The sequence below is a fragment of the Dipodomys spectabilis genome, unplaced genomic scaffold, assembly GCF_019054845.1.
Source record: "Dipodomys spectabilis isolate Male_0828 unplaced genomic scaffold, ASM1905484v1 ptg000317l, whole genome shotgun sequence".
NCBI lineage: Eukaryota > Metazoa > Chordata > Mammalia > Rodentia > Heteromyidae > Dipodomys > Dipodomys spectabilis.
Genome location: NW_024870994.1, coordinates 1,258,025 through 1,276,381, shown reverse-complemented (window position 1 = coordinate 1,276,381; position 18,357 = coordinate 1,258,025). Strand labels below are relative to the sequence as shown.

At 50.1% G+C, this 18,357-nt stretch overlaps 1 protein-coding gene across 2 annotated transcripts in view; it reads right to left on the bottom strand.

Annotated features, from left to right (window-relative positions):
* The window catches only part of Arfgef2 (ADP ribosylation factor guanine nucleotide exchange factor 2), an 84,304-nt gene extending 71,504 nt beyond the window's left edge, over nucleotides 1–12,800 (bottom strand). For both annotated transcript variants that reach the window (XM_042702180.1, XM_042702181.1), the window contains exons 1-2: nucleotides 12,597–12,800; nucleotides 145–175 (exon numbers count right to left, since the gene is read on the bottom strand). In XM_042702180.1, the coding sequence (XP_042558114.1) occupies nucleotides 145–175; nucleotides 12,597–12,717 (152 nt within the window). In that variant the 5' untranslated portion in view covers nucleotides 12,718–12,800. The remainder of the gene's footprint in view (nucleotides 1–144; nucleotides 176–12,596) is intronic.
* Between the last annotated feature and the right edge of the window lie 5,557 nt (nucleotides 12,801–18,357).

The window sequence follows — 18,357 nt, the reverse complement described above, 5'->3', positions numbered from 1 at the left end:
GTAACATGTCAGACACAGATTCTACTGAGTGCCCAGCACGGAGCCAGGGGATTAGAAAACAGGTAAAGGGACAGAGAAGGGGTTACCCTGACCATGACCTACCCCTTTGTGCTATTTCAGCAAGGACAAAGTGCTATTGCTTACCTCTGCTTTTCTATTTCTGCTTTAATTTCATCTGGTGGGGAAGAAAGAAAAGCATATTAGTAGCATGCAACATTTATGGAAAAAAACTGTACAATACAGTATTTGGATTAAAAAAATGTTTGTGAGATTTTGAAACACTGAAATCTTGATATAAAGTGAACCACTAAATTACAACAGCAGTAATCCCAGCTACTGCGGGCAGCTCCTATGTGATGGGCATTGCAGTAAGTACACGTTTAGCTCAGTTGACACAGCAAACCTAGGAGTGGGTATTGCTTGTTTCCTCCATCTTATTTACATCAGCGTTTCTCAACCTCCCCGCTGTTGGCGTCTGGAGGTAGAGAATTCCTTATTCTGGGGCTGTCCTGGGCAGGGAAGGGTGTGTAGCAACATCCCTGATGTCCATTCACTGGAGCCAGTAGCTCTTCCCACACTCTGCAGTGTTTTGTGACAAGGTCTTACTACGTACGTGTAGCTGGCCTGGAACATGAGATCCTCCCACCTTAGCTTCCCTTTCAAATGCTAGGAAGTACTGAAAAACAATGTTTCCAGACATTGCTGCATGTCCCCTAAGCAAAATCCCCTGTTGTGAACCAATGGTTTCAATGAGAAGACCCAGACAGAAAGAGCTGGGGAAGCAAATTGGTTGGTGTGCTGGCTCAAGTCTGAAATCTAGCTACTTAGATCAGGAGCCCATGGTTCAAGTCCAGCTGGGCATAAAAGTTCACAAAATTCCATCTCAACCAAGGGTTGGTCACAGGGGCACACATTCTGTTCTTCTGGGTACAGAGATGCACAATGATTGTACACAGTGACACAGGGAAGCACAAATAGAATCACAGGCCAAGCTGGCCCAAATATAAAGTAACATATTATCTCAAAAAATAACAATGTGCCAGGCACTGGTGGCTCATGCCTGTCATCCTAGCTACTCAGGAGGCTGAGATCTGAGGACTGGGTTCAAAACCAGCCCGGGGAAAGAAAGTCCATGAGGCTCTTATCTCCTATAAACCACTTGAAAACCAGAAATGGTGCTGTGGCTCAAGCAGTAGAGCACTTGCCTTGAGCTGAAGAGCACAGGGACAGCGCACAAACCCAGAGTTCAAGCCCCACAACCGACCAAAACAACAACAACAAACAAACAAACAAACAAAAAACCAATGTAGGTCAGACCCTGGTGGCTCACGCCTGTCATCCTAGCTTTCCAGGAGGCTGAGATCTAAGGATCAAAGTTCAAAGCCAACTTAGGGAAGTCTGTGAGACCCTTATTTCCAATTTACCACCAGAAAACCACAAGTGGTGCTATGGCTTAAAGTGGTAGAATATTAGCCTTGAGCAAAAGAGCTCAGAGACAGCATCCAGGTCCAGAGTTCAAGACCCATGAACAACAAAAAAATTAAAATTAAAAAATAACCAATGCAGCCAGGTGCTGGTGGCTTCTACTAAGAATTGCAGACCAGCCATGACAGGACAGCCAGGTGGAAGTATCCACAGTAAGCAGATTCAGTCTAAATATGTTCAAAGTAGCTGGAACTTAGGTCATATGGTCCCATCTGGATAAATTTGGAAAACACAATTGTTTTTCCCTACTAATAAGTAGGAAAAGAAGGATGAGGGTGAAGTATGTGCTGGGTACCATACCGCTAGCCTATTCGTGCTATAGGTAGGCGATGCAGATAGAGCTAATGTATATCTGTTAGCAGAATGATGTGGAGGTGGTGGGGGTGTTATTCAATCTCCGGAATCTTGATTTCCTAGTCTAGAAACTTTGGAGGCTGTGGGGAAGGACGCCACTCCTAACCTCCTATGAGAGAACCCTGTTAGATTAGTGAAGAGGGCAGCAGCCAGCACACAGTGGGCAGTCAATAAATGGCAGCTGCTTGCTGTTATCTTAAAATAGGAGTCAGTGAGAGTGTAAAATCTCTAGTATCACTGCTGGAAACAAGCCAAAGGAAAAAGCAAAGGAGCAGGACCACCCACTGGCGTGCCAGACGGTGCACTGATGGCTGGTGCTCACCGCACCTTCACCACAGCCCTCACCCCAGGAGGCCACAACCTAACACAGGGAGGAACCCTGGGCGCCCAGTGGGCCACCTGCTACTCTTTACCGGTGCCTCCCCCACCTGCTAGTGCGGTGGCAGCCAATGCACAAACAGGGATGGAGCCGCAGGGAGAAAGCCACAGTCCTCCTGGAACTTGGTGCTGCATGTCCCTATCACCTACAGGAGTGGCCACTAGACCCATTCAGCAATGACTCAGGCTCCAACTCCCCCTCTCCTTCCAGGATGAGCCCACCAAGGATCCTCACCAACTCCACACCCAACCCTGCCATCAAGAGATCCACGTCCACAAATCCTACATCACTCCCTACTACACAAACTCTCCTCTGATCCCCTCTTCCACACTGGGAATCATGTCCCCATGGAAAGCAGGAACACTTCCGGTTCCTTCTTGGTCTCTGCCCATAGCATCCCCTCCCCTGCAGTGCTCCAGGGAGGACCTTTCTACAGCTGAGCATCAGCCTTCCTTCCACTGCATTCTCCACCAGAGATCTCATCAGCAGGAGGCTTTTCAGAATGACAGGCCTTCCGTGGCCACCAACCCATCTGCCCTTTGGTCTTAACTTCCAGAAAAATCCCAAACTTGGACCACACTAGTGCCAACTTGAGAGCTGCCTCCACTTACCAGGGTGGGCAGACAGGCTGGCAGGTCGGTGGACAGCCACCTGCAGCCTCAGGGGGGTTTGAATGCACTCAGTCAATCCCTTCTCCCCTCTTCCATCACGACTACTGCACAAGACCCTCCTCTGACAACCTCCCTCTCCCCTAACTGCCCCCATCCCACCGCCTCTCAGGGTCCATGGAGCGATGCTCCCCTCCATCTGAAACAAGCTCAAGCCTTCTCTACCTTCCAATAAAGAAAAACAAAGGGAACATTTCCTCTTGACAGCCCAGGCAAGGGCCCCGTTCCTCCACTATTTCAGCACACCACCTCAAGCCACATGTCCCCAAACCCGACGGGCGTGAAGGCAGTCCCCATCGGCCCGGACCTCCCTGGCATCTGACTGCTGACCTCACACTCCTGGTCAGTGCTATAATCACAACTTCCCCAACTTATCCTCTAACTTCAACTTGCCTCTGCTCCAGGGCTGGCACCATTGCAGACACACCTCTTCCGCCCAGCCAGGAAAGGCCAGAGGGCCTCAGGCCCAGGCCTTCTCCCCACTGCCCTCCATGATTCCTCCTCAGAAATGGCTACCCTACAGTTCTCTTCAGCCACTTCCTCTTCCTGTTCAGCCACATGCTTGCTATCTATGTGTGACATGCTTGCTATCACATGCTGACTTTTGTCCCCAGCTGTGACCCATGGAGAAGTCATTGGCTCATGAGAGCACCCACTTCATCTACTGATGAGTTTGCACTGGGGGATATCAGGTGGGGCCTGGCTGGAGGGAGCAAATCTCTGGGGATGTGCCCCTGAACACTTAGCTTTCCACTCCCTGATTCCAGCAGCCACAGGTGAGCAGCTCTGCTCCACCCCAACCTCTTCTCCATGAAGTGCTCCCTTACCTCAGGCCAATGAGGAACTGAAACTATGAGCCTTCCTAGCCAGGCAATAGTGGCACATGCCTGTAGTACTATTCAGAGGGCTGAGATTTGAGGATTGCAGTTCAAAGCCAGCCTCGGCAGAAGTCTAGGAGACTCTTATCTCAAATAAACTACTCAGAAAAAGCTGGAAGTGGTGCTTTGGCTCAAGACGTAGAGCACAAGCCTGGAACAAAAGAAGCTCAGGGACAGCACCTAGGCATTGAGTTCAAGCCTCAAGACCACCACCAACAACAACAAAAAGAATAAATCCTTCTTCTCTAGAGTTGTTTCCCCCGAGTACAAGCTAATCCAAGGTTCAAAGGCAAAACGCTCAGATAAGCCTCCACCCAGTTCCTCCTTCAGCTCAGCACCATTCTCCAGCAGGAAGCAGCACAGAGTCCCAGAAGCCTTCTTTCTACGCCCTCAGCCCAGCCCAGCCCATCGCCATGTCCTCTCTTGTTGCTTCCTACCCAGACCTGCGCTCTACTCCCATGCCACCTCTCCCGCAGGACAGCAGTCCCTCTGCTCTTCCTCTAGGATACTCTGAACACATGTGGCTCAGTTTCTTTTTTTCAAAGTGCAAACCTAGCCATCCTAGCACCTTCTTCCCTGTTCTAAACTCTTTGGGCCACATTTCTGCCCTAAAACTCACCTCTCACGGTGACCTCCAAGGCTCAGCTGGGTGGGGCTCTGGCCACTTCTCCCCTTTTGTCATGTTCTAACCAACAAGACCTCTTCCAGCTGTCTCTGCCACAGGGGCATATCTCAGGCAATTCCCTCTGCTTAAACACCTGCCCAGTGCCCAGTCTGTGTCTGTCCAACCTATTTACCTCAGATCCATCCTTCAGACCTCAGAGCCAGCTTCCGCAAGGAAGCTTCCCGCAGCCCTCTGTCTAATGCCCAAGCAGAGCCGGGCCTTTCCCTTGGGACTTCTTGAACCACACTCCATCAGAACCAGGTCCATGTTTGTTTTGCTCCCCTTGCATCCTGACAGCAGGTGCCACACCCAACTAAATCTCTTCTGAATGAGGGTCTCCCTGGTCTGCTCCATGAAGGGACTGAATGCAGAGCAGCAGACATGCTCAGCCCACTGTGCTGGACTGAGGGAACGCTTAAGAACTTGATGTCCCAGCACCAGAAGCCAGTCGCCCACTAAACTATGAAACCTAACAAAATACCAGGCTAAAAAAATCTGAATGTCACCAAGACAGTAAACCAAAACAAATCTCTGTCAGAAAGAGTCAAGGAATGAATCAGCAAACGTAAAATTCTTTTCTAAGATAACTTCACTGGAAAGAAAGTCAAGTCATTTCCTGGCAGGCTCCGAAGCCTGGAGAAAATGGTGAGAAGAAACACAGTTCTGAGCTACTTATACAGAGGCTTCCATGTTCCTGCGACTCAGGTACACATTTGCACCCGCTCACTCTCCTGCATCAGGATCGGCCTTGCTGGTTGCTCCACATCAGGGTGAGCCCCCCAACACACACACACATACCATACACTAGGCTGCACACAGGCGCTAGCCCATTCAACCACCTGCCAGTGTTGGAGTTGTACAAAAAGGTCCATTAGCCAACTGCCAGTGGAGGCAGTGAAGGACACATGTTCAGTTCTTTCTTCAAGATGGCACTACCGGGCTGGGAAGGTGGCTCAGTGGTAGAGTGCTTGCCTCGCATGCATGAGGCCCTGGGTTCGATTCCTCAGTACCACATAAGCAGAAAAAGCCGGAAGTGGTGCTGTGGCTCAAATGGTATGAGAGCTAGCCTTTAGCTGAAGAGCTGAGGATCAGTGCCCAGGCCCAGAGTTCAGGCCCCACAACAGACCAAAAAAAAAAAAAAAAGGCACTACCAGGGCCTCTGCATTGTGGCAGAGGTTCTGCCAGGTGCCAGGTCTGTGTCAGTCACTTGCCACACTAGTTCACTGGATCATGAGAAGTCCCACAGTTATGTCAGGAAACCAAGGCTCAAAGAAGCAAAATAGGTTTAGCAATAAGCCAAGTTTGAAACTCAGCTTCAAATAAAATGTCTACCAATCCAATAAGTAAACTCTTTCCAATAATCAACAACAGCACAGGCGAAAGTTGCTCCTATCTGAAAATACTAGCTACACAGGCAGCTAAGATCTAGAGGAATCAGCTTGCCTGGGCAGAAAAGTCCGAGTGTCTCAAAATGCCAGAATGGAGGTATGGCTTAAGTAGTATAGCAAGAGCTAGCATACAAGCCAAGCAAGTGTGAGACCCTGAGGTCAAAACAAAACAAAACAAAAACCCCCACAATCCAACAAACACTGAATTGATACTGCCAGACAGACCTTCTTTCTCCTGAAAAACCATCATAAAGCTTTCAACACTAGGACAGGCAATTGCTATAGCTGTGTCCCTGTGTGGTTGTGTGGGCTGTGGGCACACTGCTGCCGAGCCTTGGTTTTCCAACATCAGAGGTTCCCCAAGACAGAGATCCCCCCAAGATTAACATGATAGCATTCACTGCTCCTGAAGAGATATCATGCATCAGGAAAACTTAGCTCAAATACAGCCAGGGTAAAACTAGCTCAGCACGTTCCTTTCTCCTGGGTCCCTAAAGTAAACTGAGGACATATGCAGTCCAAAGCTCCAGAAAGAGGAGGAAAAAAAAGTTGTGACCTTCTGACTAGTGGTTTTCAAATATATGTCAAATTCAGCTACAGAAAATATGGAATCTACACTGAAACTTCCCTTTTTGTATAGGAACTCTTTGCAAAGATCTCATTAAGTATTTTACACATGAGAAGGTGCATGGAGCCAGGTAGGCTTGGTAGAGATGTGGGACTCAACCCATACCACCTTGTGTGTACACCCTAGCTCCATCGGTTCCTGGCTGAGTTACCCTGGCCAATTTACTTAACTTCTCTTGGGTCCTACATGGTAACAATAATAAGAACTAACCTGAAGCATAGGTGGCACTATGCCAGGAACTCAGAAATGTAGGTGTCACACAGTAATTATAGAAAGTCATTCAATTGCATATGAAAAATATATACATTTGCCATTTTCCTGACAACTGAGATGGCAGCAATCAGTAAACACTTGGCCAGTATTTTGTACAAAGTAACATATTAAGACGGTACATCTCTAGTATGTGAGTGCAGGTGCACACACATGAAGAGAATTGTTGGAACAATTCTGTTAAATTATAGACATTTTTTTCCATATCTATTTTTGGTGTGTGTGTGCATGCGCACGCGTGCACGCGTGCATTCGCGTGCCAGTTCTGGGGCTAGAGCTCCGTGTCTCTACCAACTAGGGACATTTCAGGTTTTTTCTGAGTAGTTTATTGGAGATAAGAGTCCCGCCTGGCTGAGTGCAGGTGGCTCACACCTGTAATCCTAGATACTCAGGAGGCTGAGATCTGAGGATCACCATTCAAAGCCAGCCCAGGCAGGAAAGTCTGAGAGCCTCTTATCTCCAATTAACCACCAGAAAACTGGAAGTGGTGCTGTAGCTCAAGTGGTAGAGCACTTGCCTGAGCTGAAGAGCTGAGGGACAGCACCCAGACCCAGAGTTCAAGCCCGTGACTGACGAAAAAAAAAGGAAGAAGAAAAGGAAGGAAGGAAGGAAGGAAGGAAGGAAGGAAGGAAGGAAGGAAGGAAGGAAGGAGAAAAGGAAAGGAAAGGAAAGAAAGAGTTCCCACTTGGACTGGCTTTGAATCGTGAGCCTCAGATCTTAGCATCCTGAGTATCTAGGATTATAGGACTGAGCCACCAACACCTGGCTACCATATCTAATTGAAAATCTTAAAAGTTTTTGTCAAGCCTCCATATAGTTTAGATGCCATATAGTTAAAAAGTAGACATGTAATTTAAAGAGACACCATGTTTGGAAAACATGGGTCTCAAATCAGACAACTACAAAGGGGAAATTGTAGGAATGTAATTATATTTCCCAACAGCAGGCTGAAAGGTTGGAAGTCATTAATATATGTCAAGGCTTCATTAGCAAAGCAAGAGCAACATACTTAGGGTGATAACCACTCTCACTCCATTTGGACAGTCACCTGTGCATTTGGTATTTACACAGATGAGTCACTGACATTAGTCCAATCCTGTTCCATCTTGATTATCACTGACTGCACAAGGGAACAGCCCTGGCTTCACTGACCTTAGCAAGTTAATACAGCCTTTCTGTCATGTAATTAGTCTTATTTATTACATGTACAAATCAAACAGAAGTAACTCATTCTTAAATGGAGACTCAATGTTAAGAACAACAAATGGAGCTGGGTATGGTGGTATACACCTGTCTTCCCAGCTACACAGAGAGACCATCATTGTGGTTCCAGGCATCATCCCAACTCCACAGAAACATCTGGGTGTGGTGGTGGGTCAAACATAAACAGGAAGACCTAGCTTCTGTCTACACAAGAAAACAAACAAAAAACCTGAGACCTTATCTCAAAATGAACCAAAATAAAAAGGGCAGAGCATAAAGTTCTGGGATCAAGCTTAATACTGCCAGAAACACACACAAACAAAAATTAAAGAATAGAATAAAAGCTCATCAAATCAGAGCACTTGCATTTTATGTGGCTTGTTGCATCTTAAAATATTAACAGAAACCAGGTACTGGTGGCTCACACCTACAATCCTAGCTACTCAGGAGGCTGAGATCTGAAGATCATGGTTCAAAGCCAGCCTGGGTAAGAAAGCCCGTGAGACTTTTCACTCTAATTAACTACTAAAACAAATGGCAGTGAAGCTGTGGCTCAAGTGATAGAATACTAGCCTTAAAAAAAGGTTAGAGACAGTGTCCAGGCCCTGAGTTCAAGCCCTAGGACCGGCACCAGAAATAATCATCACATGTACTGGGTACCTACTACATACCACATTCTTTGTACAAGTCAAGTAAATCTTTATAGAAACCCTGTGAGGAATGTATAAGATTAAGTAACCTGTCTAGCATAGAAAGTGCAAGGCAGAAGTCCTGGGTCCCGGGGGTGGGGCTCGTAGCTTCCAACCTCCATGAGATACTGCCCTGACAGCCCTGACTCCCATCCCACAACATGCTTCAGCTGGTGGAATCCTAGCCAGAAACTATGTCCTGTAAGTTGTTTCAAGTTGTACCAGTCACCATCTCTCTTATTAAAATTAACCACAGTTGCCAGGGGCCTGTGGTTTACACCTGTAATCCCAGTTACTCAGGAGGCTGAGATATGAGAATGGCACTTCGAAGCTAGCCCAGGCAGGAAAGTCCATAAGACTTTTTTTTAATCTCCAATAAATGACACACACACAAAAAGCCAGAAGTAGAGAGCTGTGGCTCAAGTGGTAGAACACTAGCCTTGAAGAAGCTCAGGGGCAGTGCTCAGGCTGAGTTCAAGCCCCAGGACCAGCACAATACACATACGCAATACACAAACACACACACACACACACACACACACACACACACACACAATGACAGACTACACAGACGTCTCCAAGATATGAATCGTATTACCACACTTCTTATACATTCTTCTCAAATAGGACTACTAGACACAGACTGGCCTTAAGATATCAAGCAAAGTATCACCAGGTACTCTGCTTTGTAAGTAAAAGCAAACATAGCAGTCTTTCCATTTCATAGGAGTGACTCAGGATTACTCTCTGGAGGACGAACACTTTAAATCAACACAAACAGAAGTTCCTGTGCACCATCAGAACCATGGCTCATCAGAGGAAGGGTCACCACTCCAACTTCTACAATCTGTAGTCAAATTTCTTCCTGTCTAGCCCATTTCTCACATTCCAGTATTAAAATACTAAAGACACACATCCTACAACTTGAGTTAGAAAAATCTGAACTTCTTGAGCAAAAATATGATCCAAGAGTACCTAATAAGGTCTCAATTTTCTGATTTTATGGTCCCTGATGCTTTTTTTTTGTGTGTCAGTCATAAGGCTTGAACTCTGGGCCTGGGCACTGTCCCTGAGCTATTCAGCTCAAGGTGAGCATTCTACCACTTGAGCCACAGAGCTGCCACTTCCTGTTTTTTTGATGGTTAATTGGAGATAAAGAGTCTCACAGACTTTCCTGCCCGGGGTTGGCTTTGAATCATAATCCTTAGTAGCCTCCTGAGTGCCAGGATTACATGCATGAGCCACTGGCACCCAGCTCCTTGAGATTTTTTTTAAGTTCCAATAATGTGATATAAAACGTGGTGAAAACTTTATGCTATGATGTCCTAAGGAGAAATGAAAACAAATCACCATTTTGAAACTTCCATAAAACTCTTACAGTAGTGTTTGAGAGGACAGTGCCCAGGCAGACTTTAGTGTGGAGTTACCAATATCAGGCTTCTGACTAACTAACTGCTTTGTAATAATGCTCACCCTCAACTTCAGGTAAAACAACATGTAACAGCCTTAATTATCAAAATAGAAAAGCTTTATCAATCTCAACCTCACTGGTGGCTCACGCATATAATCCAAGCTACTCAAGTGGCTGAGATCTGAGGATCAGGGTTCAAAGCCAGCCCAGGCAGGAAAGTCTATGCAACTCTTATCTCCAATAAACTACCAAAAAAGCCAGAAGTGGCGCTGTGGCTCAAGTGGTAGAGTTCTGCCTTGAGCAAAAAGCAGCTCAGGGCAGCACCTAGGCCTGGAGTTCAAGTCTTAGGATCAGCGTGCGTACACACACACACACACACTCTCTCTCTCTCTCTCTCTCTCTCTCTCTCTCTCAACCGCAGTAAATTCCTACCACAGAGGCTGAATTTCACAAGATTAGCAACTGCTTCTGCATTATCTAGGCAACAACCTCTTTCTCCCTCTCTCTACAGTTTTTGACCCTTAAGGAAGATCCTTCTAAGAAAAACTGTCGATTTTCCTCCCAGGGAAGAGCAAAGTACATAAGTCAATTTCTAGGTTGCAAGAGAACTCTCTTACACCAGATGAAGAGAGAATGGTGAAGTCGATCTTAAACTGAAGCCTTTCCACTTATTCAATTTGTTAGAAAAGTCAGGCTTTTTTTTTTTTTTTTTCAAACAGATTCCAATGCAAAAGCATTGGGGTACCGAATTAGCTTGAAGATAGCAACAGTCATATGGATCCATCCTCCTGGCCCAGAACATTGCTCTTGAAGTTTCCCATGGAGAATACTTCTTGTTTTTCACAACTGAACTCATGTCACATTCTCAGAAAGGATTATTTTTCCAACTATCCCATACTTAAAGCAAAACTCTGGTTCTGCATCTCACTTCTTCCTATTATGTTAACGAATTGTATTTGCTAATACTCAAAAATGCCTAATTTGACAGATCCTGGTGGCTCACACCTGAAATAAGATGATCAGAGGATCAAGGTTCAAAGCCAATCTGGAGCTGGGAAGGTGGCTCAGTGGTAAGAGTGCTTGCCTCGCATGCCCGAGGGCCTGGGTTCGATTCCTCAGCACCACATAAGCAGAAAAAGCCGGAAGTGGCACTGTGGCTCAAGTGGTAGAGCACTCGCCTTGAGCTGAAGAGCTGAGGGACAGCACCCAGGCCCAGAGTTCAGACCCCACAACCGACAAAAACAACAACAAACAAACAAACAAAGCCAATCTGGGCAGGTAAATCTGTGCGATCTTATCTCAAATTAACCACCAAAAAGCCAGAAGCTAAGCTGTGACTCAAATGTTGGAGTACTAGATTTGAGGGAAAAAAACGCTCAAGGACAGCTGGGTGCTGGTGGCTCACACTTGTAATGGTAACTACTCAGGAGGCTGAGAGCTGAGGATCATGGTTCAAAGCAGGAAAGTCCTTGAGACTCCTATCTCTACTTAATCACCAGAAAACTGGAAGTAGAGCTGTGATTCAAAGTGGAAGAGCACCAGCCTTGAGCAGAAGAGCTCAGGGACAGTGTCCTGGCCCTGAGTTCAACCCCACAACCAAGCAACACACACACACACACACAGCTAATAGCCCCCAAGCACCACACACACACACCACACACACACACACACACACACACACACACACAGAGCTAATAGCCCCCAGGCTGAGTTCAAGCCCCAATAGTGGCAGGTATACAGAGACACAAATTCCTAACTTGTTTTCTTAACTTTCTTAACTTGTCTATTAGCACATGAGCTCTCCCAGGCAGGTCTTGGTTTCCACCCTATTCTTAGTGTCTACAGCTGGGCCTGGTACACAGTGGGCATTTGACAGATAACCAGAAGACGGCTGATGTGGGCATCGCCTAGCAAGACTGTAACTAGACTTCTCTCCCTCGTTTCTAATCTGCTGGTCCATTCAATCAGCAAATTATTTACTGTGCCAGGTGCAAGAGACACAGCTGGGGAAAAAAGCAGACAGTATCCTTCCTTTGCAGGCCCTGCATTTTAGGGGCCACGCAGAATAGGCAGGTGTCTTGCATGGTACCATGCCGGGAAGGCGCAGAGGACCCTGTAAGCGGCTGTGAGGGGAAAGCTACGGAAAAGCCCCCAATGGTGAGAAAACACTCCAATCGGACCATTCCAAAGCCAGCCTCGGGGGTCACCCAACTCCGGTTGGGCAACTCTCGCGACCTGCCCCGTTCGCGAGGGAGCTCCCACCAGTATGGTCCGGGTAAAGAGACACACTTGGGGCAAGGGCAACTGCCTCCGAGGACTTGGAGTTGGGGAGGGGAGGAGCCAGGAGCGAGGAGCCGTGGCCAGGGGCCCCGAGCCGGGCGGCAGGAGAACCGGCCCTGGCTGTCACCAACTTGCCAGGTGACCTTGGGCCAGTCGCCGGCGGCCCGGGCACCGGCCCCCCACGGAGGCCTGAGGAGGAGGCTGGGAGGGTGGGGTTCGAGGTCGGGGGAGGCGGAGGCCGGGAGGCCGGGCGGGGTAACGGCCGGGCCGGGCCGGGCCGGGCGGGGCGGCTCACCCACCGAGCGCCACCTGGCAGGCCCTGCGCAGCTGGGAGTGCTGGGGCCGCTTCGCCTCCTTGTCGGCTAGGATCTTCTCCAGGGCCCGGGACACGAACATGCTCTTAGTCTGGCTTTCCTGCATGGCCCCGGCCGGCGGGGGGCCGGCAGCCCCGCGGGCGGGCGGCGCGAGCGAGGAAGTAAGCGAGGCTGCGGGCCCGGCGTCCCGGCCGGCAGCCGCCGCGTCCGTGCGCGCCGCCCCGTCAGGAAGCGACGCCGCGGCCCCACGGCGCCGCCATGTTGGAGCGCGTCACGTGATCACGTGACTGACGGGGCCGCTACGTCCGCCGCGTGTCCGTAGACCCCGTGACCCCCCCTCAGGGGTGTGGCCTTGCCTGCGGATGGGGCGGGGCCTGGGCCTGGTGTGGGGCGGGGCGAGTTGGCGGGGGCGGGGCGAAGCCGGAAGGGAAGCGGGTGGAGGGAAGGGAGCGAGGCAGGGGAGGGGAGGGAAGGGAAGGCGCGCGTGACGTAGGAGGGGAGGGGCTTGTGGGGAGGGGAAGGGGAAGAGTAGAGAAAGGGAACTGGGGAGGGGAGAAGGGAGGGGAGCTGGAGGGAGGGCGTGAGGAGGAGGAAGCGGGAGGTGGGGGGGATTGGAGGGAAGGGAAGAGAGGCAGGGAGGCCTGCAGGGCAGAGGAGGGAAATGGGGGGAGATGAGACCCTGGTGGGGGGCAGGAAGGGGTGAGGGAGAGCGGAGGCGGGAAGGGGAGGCTTGGGAGGGAGGAGGGCTAGGAAGAGGGAACCTGCCCGCGTTGTGGAGACTAGAAAGGAGGGTGTGGAGGGGAGGCAGAGAGGGGAAGATGGCTGTGGCAGCCAGGCTGGCGCCGGTGGCTCCCGCCTGTCACCCTAGCTACTCAGGAGGCTGAGATCTGAGGCTCCCGGTTCAAAGCCAGCCCAAGCAGGAAAGTCCGTGAGACTCTTATCTCCAGTAAACCACCAGAAAACTGAAGTGGCGCTGTGACTCAAGTGGTAGAGCGCTCACCTTGAGCTGAAGAGCTGAGGGACAGCGCCCAGGCCCAGAGTTCAGGCCCCACGACCAACAACAACAACAAAAAAGCAGTCTCATGACCTTCTCTGCCACAGGGTTGGGCCTTCCTGGAGATAAGAAACAGCTGCTGGGACCTACGACTTAAGTCCGCTGAGTGTGTGCGTGCAAGGTGTTCATCTTATGTAAGGTCTTTTTAGAAAATGTTACAGCTACAATGTTACAGAATTTTCCAGAAATGTGACCCTTATGGTAATGGAAAGGCAAAGTATATTTTGTCAAGAATGTCAGCAAACATCCTTTGCCATTTGGAAATCCCCTCCAGCATCTGGACCAGCCCTGACATCTGAGGACCACACAGCCGCCCTCATTAGTCTCCAGCGCTAGCTATGGCAAGTGGGGGGAACTCTGCCTTCAGGCCCAGTCTTGATGTCGTTCTTTCTGCCTTCCAGAGTCCTTGTGTCTGAGCATTTGTTTACTGAAATCAAATGTGTAAATTAGACATTGCCTTTCTTTTTGGTTCATCCGTGTTTTGTTGGGTCATTCATTCTCTTTTTATTAATGCTCGTGTGTAAGCAGATGTTACTGAGTTTTATTTGGGGACAGTTACTGACTGAAAGGCTTTGTATATGAACAAGGGTGTGTGATGTCTGGAGATTGCAACCCAATCCCTGAATCAATGCTGCCACAGCCTGCTGCATGTCCCTGTCTGCACACAGTGGTCTCCTTGCATTTGGAAGCCTGGCCCCTCACCTCCTGAGCAAGGAAGGAACTCCGGCTTGCCTTGATTGGCCCACTCGCTATCGTCTGAGTTCCCCAGATCTTTGCCACTTTCTGCCACTTGCCTGTGGCTGCTCCGTGGGTCCTGTGGCTGCTTCTGTATTGTACTTTCTCTCTTCTCTCTCTCTCTCTCTTTCTCTCTCTCATCATTGTGTGTCTGTCTCTGCTCCCCTGTTGTCAGGAGAGTCGATGAAGTTTTCTATCTCCATCCTTGTGTCTGGCAAGGAAAGGATCCAAGCAAGATGCTAATGGAGCGGGGTGCCGGGGGCTCACGCCTGTCATCCTAGCTACTCAGGAGGCTGAGATCTGCCAGTCTGGGCAGGAAAAGTCTGAGAGACTCTTATCTCCAATAAACCACTCAGAAAATTGGGAGTGGCGCTGTAGCTCAAGTGGTAAAGCGCTTGCCTTGAGCTGAAGAGCTGAGGGACAGGGCCCAGGCCCAGAGTTCAAGCCCCATGACCGACCAAAAAAAAGTTTTTTAAAGATACTAATGGTGTTACAGTGATAAGAAAGTTTGTTAGGAAGGAAATAGGGCAGAGGAAGATTTCATGGCATGGGAAGCCGGCACTTCACATTGTCTGCAGCCATCCTTGGGGTGCAGGCTGAGCATTAGGTTTAGGGGGCACACGCAGTTTAGGACTCCTGCTTACAGGTGGCCTGGTTGTTGTCATCACGATTCTGGTTCTGCGTGGGCTGCTGGAGAAGCGATCACTGTCATCACCTGCAGGGAGCCATTGGGTCCCCAGGAAAAGACTCCCCCGGCTCCAGGGTGCAGCGCTATCATTGCTGTTTGGGGGGGTGTCTGCCCTGCAAGGCTCTGCTGTCCCTTAGGGGTGGTTTCAGTCCCTTGTCATGCAGACGTGATGGGTCAGCCCTGTCCTTGCAGGGTGACTGGAGAGAAGGGCTCAGAGCGAGGACATGCAGAATAGAGCCAGGCTCGTATTTGCTTCCGGCAGCAGAAACGGCGTAACACACACCGGATGGGATGAGAGGGCCTGTCCAGGCCGGTAACAGCCCGGGAGCCTGTGGAGTGGGGACCTGCTGAGGTCACCGTGAGGAATCCCCACTCTGGAGTCCGGTCCACAGGCCTGGGGTCACCAGTGAAGCCGGAAGTCTTCCTGATCGTGCTTCCTCTCAGAGACCAAGTGACCTCACCCCTGCCTCCCAGCCTGTACACCTCCTCTGCGCTCCTCTAGCAGCTGGCTTCCGCCAGTGATTGTGCTGATCAAAAGCAAGTTTCAGATAAACAGCAAGTATTTTTGTCAGCCTTCATGTGTCCCCTGCAATGAGAGAATGAGAGGGATACGATTCACACACACACACACAGAGTTGTTTGAGCTGGTGCCACTGGCTCACACCTGCCATTCTAGGTACTCAGGAGGCTGAGATCTGAGGATTGCCGTTTGAAGCCAGCCCTGTCAGGCAAGTCCATGAGACCCTTATGTCCACTGAACCACAAAAAGCTGGAAGTGGAGCTGAGGCTCGAGTGGTAGAGTGCTAGCCTTGAGCACAAAAGCTCAGGACAGTGCCTAGGCCCAGAGTTCAAACCTCAGGACTGGCAAAAAAAAAAAAAGTTTGGCTGAAACTTAAATACAGCTGTGTATGTTCTGGAATTTCTCTGGCATTACCTCAGGCCCCTCTGTCCTCAGTTGGACCAGGAGGCCAACTTTGAAAGAGAAGTCACTGTCAGAGGCCGGGAAGGTGGCTTAGTGGTAGAGTGCTCGCCTCACATGCATGAAGCCCTGGGTTCGATTCCTCAGTACCACATACACAGAAAAGGTCAGAAGTAGTGCTGTGGCTCAAGTGGCAGAGCGCTAGCCTTGAGCAAAAGAAGCTCAGAGCAGTGCCCAGGCCCTGAGTTCAAGTCCCAGGATTGGCCAAAAAAAAAAAAAAAAGTCACTGTCCTCAGAGATGAGCAAAGGTACCAGGCCCCTAGCATTGTGGGGTGCCACATCAGTTCTGGGGGACTGCCTGCCCACTATTTTATTGGTCATGGGGCTTGAACTCTGGGCCTGGGCGCTGTCCCTCAGCTCTTCCACTTGAGCTACTGGCCACTTCCATGCCCACTCTGTGAGACAGAAACCCAGACCTATTTCCAATTGTCTCGTCTCACTGCTGTGCCCAGCGCTGTCATGAATCCGGCCGCTGCCAGGGCCTTTCCGGCTCGCTGCGTCTCTCTGAGTCATGGCCCCTGGTGGGGACCTGCATCAGCCGCTCAGGGCCCTGGAGGCCGGGCCGCTTTCTCCCATCACACACAGACTCTCTTCATCCTCCAGGCTGTGGCTGGGCGGCACGGCCCTGCCTCACCGCCCAGCAGCTCCTGGCCATGCCACAGAGTGCTTTTAATGTGTGCCTGGGGCACAACTCAAACGCAGCCCCTCCACGCCTGGGGGGGGGGGAGGGGAGGCTGGGGCAGAAGCACTGCTTTGCTGGACCTCAACTAAGGAACAGAAAGTGTGGGTTCTGGGGGTCCTCCAATGCCTGTCCCTGTCTGTCCATCCATCTGCCCACCCATCCCTCCATCTATCCATCATCCATCCATGTCCATTACATTCTGCTTGTGTGCACGTGTGTGTATGCGTGTACGTGTGTGCACACGTGCCCTTCTGCACTAATGCACATTCATGGGTTCTCTGTGTATATTTCAGGATGTCACAATAGGGATTGGTGGGGGGGGGCTACCATCTTGGTTGGCCCCACAGGAGACAGCCCAGACAGGAGTTGGTAGGCACAGGGGGAGACCCTCTGGCACCTCAAGGGTGGGGAAAGCAGCCGGGAGAGGAGCCTGGCAGCCACCCACAACCCCTGCCAGCTACGCTGACACAGACTCGTCTGCGCCCCAGCCATCTTTGGAGCTGCATCTGGAGACATTGTCTTTGCCTCCGTCCTGCATGTCAGCTGCCTGAGCGCTGGCCTGGGCCGTCCAGACACCGGGAAAGCAGCCTCCTCCAGGACTCGAACACACGGCCCGTGGGCAGATACACGACAGGCGTGACATCTGCCACACGCTGCTGGAGTGCGTGTACTCAGCCACGCAAAGGCAGACACAGGACCCGCTGTTCACAGCCCGGGTCAAGCTAGGCAGGACAGACAGCCCTGCAGGTGCCCTATCTGTGTCCCAGATCGGGGCCCAACTTCCCTATTGGCGCTTTCTGGAAGTACTTCTCAAACTATTTACATCCAAACTCTTGTCCAAGGATGTGCTGCTTCTCGAGGACCTCAACTCTGCCAGAATGGTCACATACCCTCCTGAAGACGCTCGGATGCATGCTCTACTTTACCCTTTCTTCTCTTACTGGCTAGAAGGTGGACACTGTGGCTGGAGCTGGAGCAGCCATTTTAGACCATGAGGCAAAGTGTGACGTGGACCCAGAGAACACCAAGATACAAGGGTGCTGGGTCTCTGCAGACCTTGTGATCCTTAGGCTGCTGACCCCTGCATTTTCTTCACACTGAGAAAAACAACTATCTTAAGTCACAGTGATCCCAGGCTTCCCTATTGTGTGACTCTGAATCAAATCAACACACCATGTCTCACCACCTTAACCAGAAAAGCCTCTTTCCTAGCATGATAGTGAGTCTTTTCATAACTAATCAGGAGCCTGGAGACTGGGACTCAGAAAATAGGTGGAAAATGAGGGCTGTGAAAGGATCAGAAATAGCACAAAGAATATTCTAGAAAGGCGGCTGCTGCTGCTGTATTGGCGGGATCCTGGTCCCCACGTTGGGCTTTATCTCAGCAGCTTCCTGATTCTGACTTTGTTACTTGTAGGCTGTGCTATCCCAAGTAAGTGACTCAACCTCTCTGACCTCAGTTTCCTAATCTGTACAATGGGATGGATGAAAATAGTACTAACCTCATGGAATTGTGAGAATAACATGGGTTGCTGTGTATAAAGCACCTAGAATACACCCTGGCACATTGTAGGTATCATAGGCACATAGTAGATATATTTCCTTCTA